The sequence below is a fragment of the Mycteria americana genome, chromosome 16 (genome assembly GCF_035582795.1).
Source record: "Mycteria americana isolate JAX WOST 10 ecotype Jacksonville Zoo and Gardens chromosome 16, USCA_MyAme_1.0, whole genome shotgun sequence".
In the NCBI taxonomy this organism is placed as follows: Eukaryota; Metazoa; Chordata; class Aves; order Ciconiiformes; family Ciconiidae; genus Mycteria; species Mycteria americana.
In genome coordinates, this window is record NC_134380.1 from 2,612,459 (window position 1) to 2,626,438 (window position 13,980).

The 13,980-nt window shown below is 50.0% G+C and overlaps 1 protein-coding gene across 1 annotated transcript in view; it reads left to right on the top strand.

Annotated features, from left to right (window-relative positions):
* Positions 1-13,980, top strand: part of NTN1 (netrin 1) — a 104,701-nt gene that overhangs the window by 54,422 nt on the left and 36,299 nt on the right. Inside the window, exon 2 of the mRNA XM_075519191.1 lies at positions 448-636. Within this exon, the coding sequence (XP_075375306.1) occupies positions 448-636 (189 nt within the window). The remainder of the gene's footprint in view (positions 1-447; positions 637-13,980) is intronic.

The following is a 13,980-nucleotide window of genomic DNA, read 5'->3' on the forward strand; positions in this document are numbered from 1 at the left end:
AGTGCTCGTATGGGGCAAGGCGCTTGCGACAAAGCTGGAGGAGCAGCCGGGGGGTTGTGCATTGCCGTTTCCTAACCACAGATGGGCTCCCTGCCCTCACAGCCCTGCCTACACCTAGCTTTTAATTCACATTAAGAGTGGGGAGAAGCAAAAGGCGTATTTGTTGCAAGTCACGATGGTGAAATGAGGTCTCCGTGACCTCAGCTTCCCCTCCAAAAAGCTGGACTCACCACATAGCATTGGTCAAGGAGGGATGTGGGTTAGCAGCTGGCTTCCCATAGCCAGAGGTGCCACCAGAGCATCCCATCCTGTGACACCCCGGCTGCAGCGGGGCACCCCGGGCAGGACCTCGAGGGCGCCCAGCCCCACGCACACGGGCTCCCCCGGGGTTGGTACCTCCGTGGCCGGGCGCCGATGCTGACCGTCTCCGCTCTTTGCCTCTCACAGCCTGCAACTGCAACCTCCACGCCCGGCGGTGCCGCTTCAACATGGAGCTCTACAAGCTGTCGGGGCGTAAGAGCGGCGGCGTCTGCCTGAACTGCCGGCACAACACTGCGGGGCGGCACTGCCACTACTGCAAGGAGGGCTTCTACCGGGACCTCAGCAAGCCCATCTCCCACCGCAAGGCCTGCAAAGGTACCGGGTCGGGGGTGGGACGGCCGGGACTGCACGGCTCCTTCTTCTCCGACCCCTTCCTGCCGCTCCTGCTTCCGCAGCTCTTGCTCCGTCAAACTCCTCCTGCTCCTCCCTCTCCCAAACCAAGCCCTTGAAATGACTTTTCTTGCCCCCACGTTCCCTGCTGTCACCTCTCCCTGGTCTCCCCAGCCTCCTGGTGAGGACAAGGCCAGCGAAATACAAAAAGTCCTCACTGTTGAGGATGACTTTAAATTATTTCAGGTTTTATCACTTATAAATCGTGCTTCATCTGCTCTGACAGCCACAGCTAACTTGGTCATCACATATGTAAAGGCAGAGTCGCACAAAATCCCAGGTACGGGGTTAGATGTAGCATCTGTAAATCAGCCTCCTCCAAACGCCTGCCTCCTGCTCCCACCCTCGCCCCAGCGCTGCTGGGGGCACAGGCAGTGCTAAACCCACGCACAAAGCATTTCACTCCTCGGGACGAGGCGAGAGCAGTAAAATGGGAAACAATTTTATTTTGAGCTCAGCAAACGGAGTTTTTTGAGGTTTCCGCTTCTCCTGCGGTGGATGTGAAGGCGAGCGGGGCTTCAGCTGGGGCGGGAGCAGCAGTAAGAGCAAATCCTGCAAATGAACTTTTTTAACTCTCACCTGACTGCTGGAAGAGATATAAATCCTGAACCTGAGACACAGCTAAAGGAATCAAGCAAACATTCAAAAGCCAGATTAGACGATGCTGAGATTTCCTGCAGAAAGCTTCAGCTCTTTTCTCTCTAAAGACTTGTTTCAACAAGAAACGGAAAGCTTTTTGGCCCGAGCTGGGTATTTTTGGCTGGAAAGCTTTGGGTCTTCAGCGTTTTCAGTTTTTTAATGAAAATGCTTCTTCATGATTTTTTTTTTTTTCCACTGAAAACAGACACTCTTTGCCAAAGCAGAGAAAGAAATTGCTTCTTTAGACAGCCCTACTCCCCCTTTTTTCACCTTGTAAAAACTATTTCAATGAGACATTTTCGACCCGCCCTGCGCCGAGGCTGCTAACAAGCTACAGCTTCAGCCGAAGCGCGGGCTGGTGGGACGTGAACCCAGCCCGTGGCTCTCGGGGGGAGAGGAGCTGCCGTTTCAGGGTCTGAGGAGCCAGAAGGCAGGGGTGCAGGGGGGCTGAGCCACTTCCACGCCAGCCCCAACGCCCAGCATCCCGGCCGGACCCCCGCCCCGGCAGCGAGCTGCCTGCCGCGCGCAGCCGCGCCTTGCCCCCCGGTCCTGAGCAGATACGTGTCGTAATAAAGTTCATATTTCTGCTTTCACGGCCGGGTCGCAGCTGAAGTAACAGCACGTTAGGTTGAGGCAAACAAAGGGAAATTGTGAAGGCGTGGGCTGTCCTCGAGCGGGGCCAGGCAGCGATGCAGGCGGGCATCCATCACCCCCCGGCAGCGGCTAGCTCGCAGAGGCGTTTGTTGATGTCCAGAGCCTGATTCTCATTTACCTTCCTGCTCCCTAGAAAGGGGTTTGGGGTGCTGGGGGCAATTCCCACCCCTCCCCGAGCACAGTTAACTCCTTCGCAGGGCTCCGGTTTATCCCGGCTGCCTCCCCAGCACGGGGGCTCCTGGGGACGTGGTGGGCTCTGGGGGAGAGGAGTGCTCTTTCCCAGCCACGGGGTCACTGTCCGTAGGGATCCCAGTCCTCTGGGATCGGCACAGGGAGCACGGAACAGGGCAGGGGTGCTCAGCTGGAGGGTAGGGTGCATCCTGTCCCCTGTCCATCCCCAGCTTTTCCATCCCGGGAAAAGGCAGTCCCTGCCCTGTGTTGGCAGCGATGTCCACGCTTAACCCTCTCTGCCTCATTGACCCCAGCATTTCCCGGGACCTTCCTCGCTCCTGCTTTTCCCAGCTCTCCTCCCCAGCCAGGCAGCCTGGTCCCCCTCTCCTGCCCATTTATCCTTGCTGTCCCCTGGCCCCTCACTCTTGCTAACCTCTCCAAGGCTGATAGCACGGTGGTCTTACCCAAAAAGCACAACCAGGTGGCAGGTGGTACCTGAGGGTGGGAAACCTCAGAGCCACGCTGTGCCTCAGTTTCCCCAAGCGAGCACCCAGGAAGATGCGCGCTGGCCTTCATGAGGTACTCCGCAATGTTTTAAGGCTGAATTTCCCAGTCGCTGGGTCATTTGCTCTATTAAATGCTCTTTGCAATTGTCCTTTTCTCATCCCCCTGCCTTCTCGAACCGCTCCAGCTCTTGAAATTTGAGATCGCCAAATTTAAATACTTCTCCAACCCCCCATGGTTTATAACAAAAATGTGGCTATTGGAGCTAAGAGATACAAAGGTATGTAATAAATATGCTGGTGCATGAACAGCTCCCCGACTCGCAGGCTATTAGCACAATTTCACAGTAGTTGGAATGGTTTATTGTTGGCGTAATCCATAGTCCTATACAAAAGCAGGCGAAATGAAGTTTCCTACAGCAAAGGCATTCCTTTGAAAACTAGTTTTCCTGAGCTCTGTTTATGACACAGGGGATTTTATGTTCCCTCTATTTTTCTCCCCTGATTCAGGGACTGTTCTGAAATAATTGTTGAAAACCGGCGTTTTTAAAAAAACAAACCCTACCATCTAACAACTTCAGCCATCTCTCCATTGATAACAATATTAATTTATCATCTCACCAAGCCATCTGCCGATGGGCAAAGCTCTCCCAGAGTCTCATCTCGACCGAATGTGTTTAGAATTAAGGAATTAACCATCCTGTAGCATCTGTCATCTCCCTCACAACTGCCTGACGTCTCATCTCGCCCAGCAGATTGTGTTTTCTCTGTAAGACTTGATTCTTTCAACCATCACATTGCTCCGTTCATGTCCTACACGTAACACATTTAAACAAATGCACATAATAGAGCGCTGGTGCCTTGTGAGCCGATAGAGAGCTGCCAAGGAAGCCTGCAGCACACTTAGCCACCCTGGCAAGCGTGCGTGAGCTTGGGCGAACTCACAGCAAATGTTCCATGAAAGAGCTGCTGAAGAGATTTTTGTATTAATTCAGCTTCATTAATTCAGCCTAACAGACACATCCAGCTAAACTGCCTTTCCTCTCACTTGTGTTTCTCATCTCTCACTCCATCCTATGCACTAGGTTATGTACCTGAATTCGTAATGCATGTCAGAAAATTAGAGAGGCATGAGTTGCGTTATTTTACACGGTTGGTTTTGGTATTTATGCAAAAATATCACATTGCAGAAATGTTTGCACAATGTCTACTTTTTTTTAACTTGGAGAAAAAGAAAATGCCACAAACTTTTGCACGTGTTGCAGGACATGGTGTGAGGCTCAGGCAGCAAAAGGTGAGCAGAAAGTGGAGCTGGGCAGTGCCCCCCCTGCCCAGGCGAAGGGCTGGTTGGTTTTCTAATAGCCAAACCTATAATAATTTTTAATTAAAAGGGTTTTTTTTAATGATCTGAAGTTGTTTTAGCAGCACAGGTGAAGGCATAAGAAGTTGAGGTTTAAGGATGACTTTTACCTTGATGGTTAAAAGTGATGCAGCCTTGCCACGTTCCTTGCCTGTGCATTTGCTTCCAGTTATTTTCTTGCAAAAACAATAAAAGCAAAAAAGTTGTCAGTGATCAGAGATGCCCTGTTGCAGAGCCATGCAACAGGCGGAGGATGGCATGAAGTCTGCAAACCACATGCAACGGAATTGATGACAGATGGAGCAGGGATATTGCATGAAGTGGCAACATTGGGTGCGTGCCAGAGCCTGCCAGGCTGGAGCTGGGAGCTGAAGGAGGGCTGTGACTGCTGCGGGTGGGTGGTCAGGCAAACCCAGGGACACCAGTTACTCAAGCAAGGGCTCATGCTCCCGCAGAGTTTTGAGGTCAGACCGCACAACTGATCTCTGCGTGGCCCCGGACGGGGACTCTGGGGCTGGAGGAGTCCGATGGCAGCAGCGGTCCTCCGCCATGGGGGATGGATGGGCTCACCTCAGCGGGCACTGGAGTAGGATGCCCTTGCTCTGGCAGATACATCAAAACCCGGGGTCCTGCGCACACCCTGTAGGTGTGTAGGCTGTCCCGAGAAGCAACAAAAACCCAGACATAAGAAGTTTCGCATGTTCATCTTTTAAAACTCAGAACAAGGGCGAATTGTTCCTCCTTTCTCACTGATTTTTGTGAGAGCATGAAGAGCTCCCAGAACGCTGAAGCCCTGCTTCCCATTCCTTCTGCTTTCCCTCTGCTCCAAATGATGTTGCAAGTGAAATTCCACATCTGGGTCCTGCAAACCGCTGTCCACTCCACTCCGTCATAGGCTGCCGTAAATCAGGACCCTGGTGTTAGTTCTTTTGATTAAATTCACTCCTGATATTTGCCAGATTATTGGCACTAATGTAATTCTATTGGAACAGAGACCCTGCAGGATTTTATAGCCTGGCTGTAAAACAGCTCTGCACTTCGGGGAAAGGATTTACACACTTTTTGATGAAAAGATGACAAATGATACACGTTATGAATGCACTTGTGCTGAGGCTGCCAGTGTAAACCCCTTGTAGAGGGGCAGGATTTGGCACCTGGAGAGGTCACATTCATTAGGACTCAGTGTTTCGGTAAAAAATGGGATCGCCTGCCTCCCCCGCGTTGTTGCAGCCCCACGCCCATGCTGAGCCTGGCAGACTCTCATCTGCGTTGGAGGATTATTTAATGGCTCGTGCAAAAAAAAAAGCACTCCCAGCCTACCTGCGCATCCTGTCCTGGACCCACAAAGGCTCAAGACCTCGACATTTGCTTTTTGGAGACAGTTTGGGTTCAAGCAGAGAAAGGGTGAGTGCCATCCCCATGGGCTCAGCCTCCGGTCCTTGATTTAATGGGTGTGGATGCAGGTTTCTTCCCACCCAGCTGCAGGCATTCAGTGTGGAGAGGACTAACCCAGCTGAGCCCCTTTGGCTCCTTGTGCTGCCTGGAGAGGAGAGCAGAGCCCCCGATGACAGGGACAGTGGGACGAGTCCCCCGTCTCTCTCCACTGACTATAGAGGGAGCTGCGTGACCGGCTTAGAGCAGAGAGCTCATTTCCACAAGGCTGAAGCCAGGGGAGATGGAGCCTCTTCCTGCTGCCTGGAGCCCCACTGAGAAGTTGGGGTGCAGGAGGCAGCCGGGGTAAAACCCACATTAGATGGCAGAGGCTGAGGACAGGCTCGCTGCCACCAGCGTCCTGGTGTCCCACCGTCAGTGTGCCGTGGGCCACGTTGCAATGTAGGACAGGAAGATCAGCCTGTCCATGGTGCATCTCTGCAGGTTTCAGTTGCGGTCAGCGTCCCTCCAGCCTCGGAGATGTCCCCTGCTGCCATGGTCGCCAATCCACAGCTAAGCGGGGTTAGGCAAGCTCACAGCTAACACATCCCAAAGACATAGGGATGGCCTGGCTGAAACCCCTAAACCAGGGTTTCCTGGGGCAGCACAGCCACCACTGGTGGCTCCTGGCAGGGCTCCTGTCCCCAGCCTTTTCTGGTCCATGATGAGTATCCCAGCTGGGTGGGTCCCACAGTTTCCCTCCCATCACTGCAGGCACCCTGTCACTGCTGGGCATCAGTGCAGGAGACCTACCCTTGGTGTCCACTTTAGGAGGAGGTGAAGTGTATCCTAAGAAAGATGCTCCACTCCTCAGAGCAACCTCACATTGATGCCCATCTCTAGTCCAGCTCATTTGTGGTTTCACAAGGCAAAGTCCAAGGCAATACTTTCTATTAATTCCCCCCAGGGAGCTGTCTTTAATTATCAGGCTTCCTTCCCTCCCTTTTCTCCTTTTCTTCCTCCTTGAAGACCAGCTGGAGCTACCATTTAGATGAGAGAGGAGCCAACTCATAGGGCTGGCAGGGCTTGGATCGAGTTCTTGTATCAAGGCTTGGTCACCTCTGAGAAATCACATCACTGGACAAAGTTCAAACTTGCAAGACATTGATCTGCTAAACACAGACTTTATTTTCTCCATAGGGCATGCTCTTCCACTGCTGCGAGAACTATTTTCTAGCTGTATTTCTATACTGCATTTGTTAGTGGCTATGCCTCAGTCACCCCCTTCCCCAAGGCCCCATAAGTGCTGAGTACTGATTTATGGTTTCTACATCTAAAACTTGTCATCAGCCACCCCCAGGCACACACAAAACAGTCGGAGAAAGTTTATAGAAATGCATCTTTAAGCTGTCCCACAGACGTGGGTCACTGCGTGGAAGTGGCCTGGGGCAGTGCAGGAGGCTTGAGTGCCACTGCCACCAAGTGCCACCACCTCCGTGGCACCTTCACGGCCCAGGACAGGGCCACACCATTCACCCACTTGGGCTGGAAGGGTCCCAAAGCAAAGGAGGGACATGATTATTGCAGAAACTCTTAAACTGTTTTGAGTTCGTAGTCTGAAAACATGGAAAAGGAGTGATGTTTTTTTTTTTAATGAAGACTTGAGCTCAACGCAACATGTCTACCTGGCCATGCCAGCTTTTAAACATATATGATTTTAATGCCACGTGAGCAGCTTATTAAGGAGCCGCTTCTGTGCGAGCTGGAGCAGGAAGAGTTTGCTGGTCGCAGCAGTGGAATATTCCTGTGGCAAACCCAGCGATTGAGACACTTTCTAATTGTTTCAAGCCAGATGGGGCTCCACGTGCCAGCCTTCATCCTGCTCTCCTTTCCACGCGTGCCTTCCAGTTCCAAGGATTTTCTAATTAAGCCTGATCTATGTGCGCCATCAGCAAGGAACAAACCAAATGTCGGAGCCGTGCAGAGCTCTTTCCCCCAACCCAGGGCAGCTCCACCACCTCCACGCAGTGCACAGGGATGGTGCCACACACTGGGGCACACATTTAGGGACCACAAATATCATGTTCCAGTCTCATGTTTGTAGCCACTGGTGATCTGAAGCAGTTGTACTTCTTGCTCCTCTGCATATCTCCCCCTGAAAGTGCTCCAGTATTGGTGTTAGTTCTCCGTTACGGTGCAAATTAACTGGGACGAGGGTAAAATCCTGCTGCCTGGTCTTCCCAGAAATTTGTCAGTGACTGTCTCCTCTCAGGGCCACCTCCCAGCATACAGCAGATACTTAAACAGATATTTGCTTTCAGTGGAATATATTTTAGGCAGTCTGGGATTGAAACCTGGATGCTTGGAGCAAGAACAGGGGACTGGTAGGAGATCCCGCCCGGGGGCTGGCAGAGCACCAAGGGGCATCGCTGTGGGCAAGGAGGGCAAGGAAGCTCTACCACCCACATCCCAGATGAAGTGCACATGCCGTGGGTCTCTGGTCTGCTATAGTCTCCAGACATTGGCTTAGAAGGTCATTAACGAAAAAAAAAAAAAAAGAGGAAAGAAAGAAGAAAGAGAGAAAGGCTTGTTTGGGCCTGGTGATAAGATCAGAGCAAAATCACCTCCATGCCAAAAATTTCCTCAAGCTGCAGCTGTCTTCAAGCTCCAGGGAAGTCAATAATTTCACATATTCTCCCACCCAGGCACGTTTTGCTGCATGATTCGACTCCCCTGCAAGCCTGGACTCTCCTGCCAGGCTGGGCAGACACTGCGCACCCCAGCCCCACGGCCGTGCCGAGGGAGGGGGGCTGCTTCTTAGCCTGGGCCCTCCGTTCTCCTCCAAAAAGCCACATCGGCGCTTCTGGAGCCCTTTTCAGCAAAGCTCCCCTCTCTTCTAGGAGCGTCTTTTGGACTTTGCCGAATCGGTAGAGACTAACTTGCATTTAAAGGCAAATTTGAAACAGACCTGGTTTAAGGAAGGGGAGGTGTGGAAGGGGCTTTTGACATATCTTTGAACGGGCTGGGAATACATCTGGACATAAACAAGACAGCATCTTGCTGGGCAGGGGTCTGACCTGCAGCACAAACCCCGGAGCACAGCTCTGATGTGTCCGCTCGACGTCCCCAGCCCAGTGGAGAGCACCCACTCCCACGGGGGATGTGCCCGGGGCTTTGGCGGTGCCCCATGTGCCATGCTCCCGCAGATGCTCTCCCACAAAAGCACCCACCGGTTGCTTCTTCAACCCAAATAAATAAAACCAGGACCCAAAGCACCATCTCCCGGGAGAAGGACAACACCAGGTGAGCTGGTTTAGAGATGCATCTCGGCTGCAAGGGGAGACCTTCATCACTTTTAGCATGAGAGGGAGGAACAGCCCCACGAAAGGATGAGCTGAAAAAGCACACAAAGAGTCCCCAGAAAGGGTAAAAGCCGTGGCAGAAACTGCCAGCACTGTGTGGGGCTTGCAGAGGTCAGGGCAAGATGCTCTGCTGACTCTGGGGAGCGAAGATGTGCGATGGAGAAGGCTCAGCCAGAGACCTTCTGAAGGACCTTGAGCTCTCCATTGCAGCCTAGAAACCTTTCCCCCAGCACCTTCAGAGGGGAGATATAGCTCACAGCTGAGTCCCAAATCCATCGCAGACATTTGGATGATCTAGCTTATTAGGAAAATTTAGACAGTGTTGATTCCCTGACAGAAGAGCTGCATTTCGGAAAAATCCCATCCTTGCAACGATGGTGCCTGAGAGGAGTTTTACTGGCTAAACTTGGGGCCGACCACATTCAAAACTGTTTGGGTTTGGTTTTTCAGCAGAAATACATCCATAAGAAATCCTGAAGGGCAGGCTTGGACTGTGGTTTTTCGGAAGTGGCAGGGGGTGATACAATAGAGGGGAATTTGCACCCTATTAAAAAAAAAGAAAAACGGGCTAAAACCCAGTTCTCCATCACAAGTCTCAGACTAAGAACAAAAGTTGCTAAATTAATTTGCATAGCCAGACCTTTGCATACCTCTGAAACAGAGGAAAGAAAAGGAATAATTTGCCTTCCCCATAAATATTTTCAAACTGTTGAGATAATTTCCTGCTTCAGATCAGTTCTCAAGAGTGAAAAGTCCTCCAGGCTCTCAGGTCCTGAACATTAAAACGAAGTTCAGTCCCGCTCACCTGTGTGCCCTGTTCTGATTTTCAGCATACTAAAATGAAAAGGCTTTTTTCTCAAAGAGATATTTTCCAGTTAAACGTACATTTCTCAGAGCATCACAAATCAGTGGCCTGGGTTTGTGCCCCAGGAGCGCTCGATTTTTCATGGGCACTTGGGGTGTTAGAGGGGCTCTGCCCACTGTGGATGCTTTAGCGTCTGATAAGGGCTGTGCACACCGAAGGGACCCCCCTCTGCTGAGCTTTTTCTAACGTTTCTGTCTCATCTACCCAACTGCCTCATTTCGCGAGGCTTGTGGCAACCTCATTATCTTTGAGACTTTTGCTCCGCTGCCAGATTTGATTGAAATATTATTAGTGGGAGAATATGCTTGTAGGAACTTCATTTCCTCAGGAGCCAGGCTAAAAACACATCAGAAGGAGAAAACGTTTGCCTTTTTCCCTCACTAGCAGTATTTTCCAACTCCCTCTTTCTCGTGCAATATCTCCCATGAGAGCAGCTTGAGCCTTATTTTGCTTCAGAGCTGCGAGGACACCGTGCCCGGGGACTGTGCCCCACTAAGCTGCTCTCTGCCTGGCCAGAGCTGCCCCTGGGGGTCTTTGAGCAGACTTGACATTTTTCGATGGAAAAATAAAAAGGATGACATCCTCCATGACAAAACCCAAGTCCTGCCAGCAAAGCGGGGAGAAGGAAGCCCCAGTGCTTCATCCCTGGGTGTCTCAGCCAGGGACGAAGCACTGGCTTCAGAGGGTGTCCCACCACTCTCCCTGATGGCTTCTCCGGCTCCGCTGCAGTCGCCCGAAAGGTGAAGCTCCAAGACGACAGGGGAATTTTTAACAATTTTTTAACGAGAGGATTTTCAAGCATTTTGGAGAGCGCTGCCATAATTGTCTTATTGTCTGTATCGCTAATGCCTGCCCATAGCGTGCCTGCCCAAAAAGTGGATTTATTACCGTGGTTCAAAGCCCCCTCCGGATTAGCGGCGACTCCTGCTCAGTGGAGGCATTGTGGCCCTGTCTGTTACTTGTTATGGAGAAGACAAAGACAAGGTCTAATCTGTGAAATTTGGCCCAAACCGCAGGGCGCCAAAGCCCTTGGCTTCCCCAAGTGCCAGTTCAGGAGGAAGAAATGGAGAGCCCTGAGAAGCAGCGCAGGAGGAGGGACACAGTGGAACACCAAGAGATTATTTGGCTTTGCCTGATAAAAGGGGGAATTCATTTTCTTCTGGCAAGAAACCTTTAAATCTCCAAGAGAATGTGCTGAGGGACATTGTACGTGAACATGATCCTTTGGAGAACTAAATCCAGTTCACAATATCGCAGACAAGCTGACAATATCAGTGCAAAGCAGTTAACAGTTAATATTTAAAGCCATTATTAGTATTCAGAGTTAACACAGAGACGTTTCAACCTCTGCTTCTGGTTAGCAAACTAGCTGGGGCCTGACTGGGTGGGTACACATTAAATACCACCATTTTTCTCCCCCATGACATAAAGCTGTGCGATTTGCAGGACATGCCACCCATGGTGGAGATGCTCTGCCATTAAATATGGTCTCGCCCATCCCTGCAGGATCTGTCCCCAGAGCCAGCAGAATTTTTCTGCACTGCTCAGGTGCACAGATACCAGATCATAACTCTCCTCACCCATGGACAAATAACCAGGGTAGGTCTCCAAAGCAAGGCGCACAGCTTGTTTTGAATTGTTTCTCCAAACACAGGAGCCAAAGCAAACCTGCTAAAAAAAGTCTGCCCTGGTCAGGTCTTTGGGACAGCTTAAAGGCTAGGGTCACCTTTGAGATGGGTTACAGCTATGGGGCCACAGCTATGGGGACAACTGGACCCACCCCAGGAGTTTCTCACACCTTGCATTCCCCGGGCAGATGTGTTCACTGGAACCAGGATTTAAAGTACCCGAGTTACTAAAGACAGGGGAGCAGGAAAAAAATAAATCTACTACTACAAAAAAGCTTGCTTAAGTAATGATATCTGAACCATTCCTCTAAATGTTAAAACATAAGACTAAGTTAAATATGTTTACTGCGTCAGGATGACATGGGCTGCGCTATTGAAGCAACAGGCAAATTTAAGTTGTGTTGTTCTGACATTCTGCTGTTTAAAATATTGTCAGAATCAAAGTGTCCACACCAGAAGCTTGATTTTGGTGCATTTTTTTCCAGCAGAAAGCTTCTGTAGCCACATTTTTTACTCCAGTTGGAGTCTTTGGAGGAAAGAAGGAAAGCAACCGAAGGGAGGCAATTTTGGCCATGACTCTGGAAAAGCATTTAAAAGCGTGGTTAAATATAAATGTGTACCTAAGGCACATTGGCTACGTGGGACTTAAATTCATACTTAAAACTGCGCGTGATTTCCTGAAGAAGGTTCTTTCTCCGTACAGGAACCTTCATCAATGACTATTGCAAATTAAGGTGTTTTTTTCCAGCTTAATGCATTGCTGTTTTACTGCTTAGTGCACAGCGTAAGGTAAAGCGCTCACGCTTTGGGCTTTTAAATCTAAGAGCCCTGCGACGTATGTTATCATTGCAGATACAGTATGACAAGAGGAAATCTGGACACCCCGTGAAATCAAGCCTTTCTCTGTTGTTCAGTCAAATAGATTTTTCATCATTCTGACAACCTCCCAAGGAAATAGCTTCCCCAACAACAGGAAGATGCTAATTCTCCAAAAACGCAGGTGTCCTTTCAGGTACCTTCTCAAAAAAGGTCACACTTGAAGCGAGCTAAGCCTGGAGATTTATCCCTCTGTTTACCTTTCAACACACGTGTGGGGGGGGATTAGCAGCTGGGAATACCTCCGACCAAAATTCAGGGGTGGAAAAATATTTGCATTTTTGTCATGCTATTTGTCAACCCTTGGTGGGCCAGAGACATCCCAACAAGTTCAACCACTTTTCCAGGGCATTTTGCATCCTTTCATGCATGGTCCTAAAATTTGCTTTCAGGTATTTTTTTAGTCCTAAACCAGCCAAACCTCAGCTGAAGCATAGAAATGCGCCATTGCCTGTGCTCGAGCGGACGATGGTCTGCCTCAGCAGATTCGTGCATGTAATAGTGGCTTGTCTTGGAAGCTTCAGACAGGGATCCAAACCTCTACAACAGAGTTTTGCAATAGCGTGCCCCCAGGGGAAATCTCTTCCTAACTGCAGGCAGTTAGTAGCTGGCTTGGAGTGCTTATATCCGTATATATATTAATCCCAGCTAATGTAACTACAGATGTTCTCATTCATAGGCCTATCTAATCCTGTTGGGCCTTTGCCATGGTGTCTCATAGCATGAGTTCTACGAGTTAATTACGTGCAGTGCAAAGAAGCATTTCCTTTTATCACTGAAAAAGGTTGCCTTTTAAATGCATTGAATGTCCCTTTGTTCCTGTATTTTAAGGACCAGTGAAGAGGAGCACCTGTCTGACCTTCTCGGCGTGGTGCATTACTTGGCATCCCTCCATCGTCTCTTGGCAAGGCATTTCTAATCTTTTCCATCGCCCTCAGATGGGTGCCTCTCCGTGCCTTTCACTCCAGTTTCCCAGCTGAGGACGTACTATTGATTTCTATAGTGTCATGATATTATATTCAGTGTTACTCTCTACCCCTTTCATAATACAACCTACTATCTTGTTGCTCTTCTGAGCTCCGTTGCAATCAGCCAGATGTTTCATTGACTCCTAGATCTTTTCCTGGAGTGGCTGCAGTTAATTGGGACCCTTCAGCGTGTATGAGCCATCCTGTTCCCTCTTTCCAATTATGCCTCCTTCTGTGCACTGGTTTTTGTCTGCTATCCCCTCACCCATTCGGCCAGCGTTGGTAGGTCTCACAGAAGACCTACATGGTCTCCTCACGTCTGGACTAGCCCAGCTGAAGGTGGTCACCTAGAAATGCTGTTAGCTCCCTGCTTTCCAGGCCATGGTTATCATACAAGAAAAATCAGCTTTTGCGGGCAGAAGCACTCCCGTTGCTACCCTCATTCCCCATTAAAACCTCACCATATACTCCTGCTCCTTGTTTTCTCCTCCACAGCCAGATTTTTAAGCACAAAATAACTTCATTTTTCACTAGTAATTCCTGGTCATCTCTGCCACAGACACTCATTGAAGATTTTTCTTGAAGACTTTCTGAAAGAACTAAATCATGACAGTTATTTTCCTTACCCCGATGCCGTGTGAACTGACAGACTAAAGATACTCTGTTTTATTGCACCACCGTCATTCCTGTTTGCTCCTCTCCCAACTCACTCACCGCACCATTGCATCCTCCTCTATGGAGTGATTCTTTTAAGCAAGGCATGAGGCTACAGAGGAGAAATCAGCTGTTATCCTCCTTATTATCTCCAATGATGGCCCAGGCACCCTCCTTGCCTGATCAGTGAGGTTTTCTCAGCTCTGCTGCCTCATGGT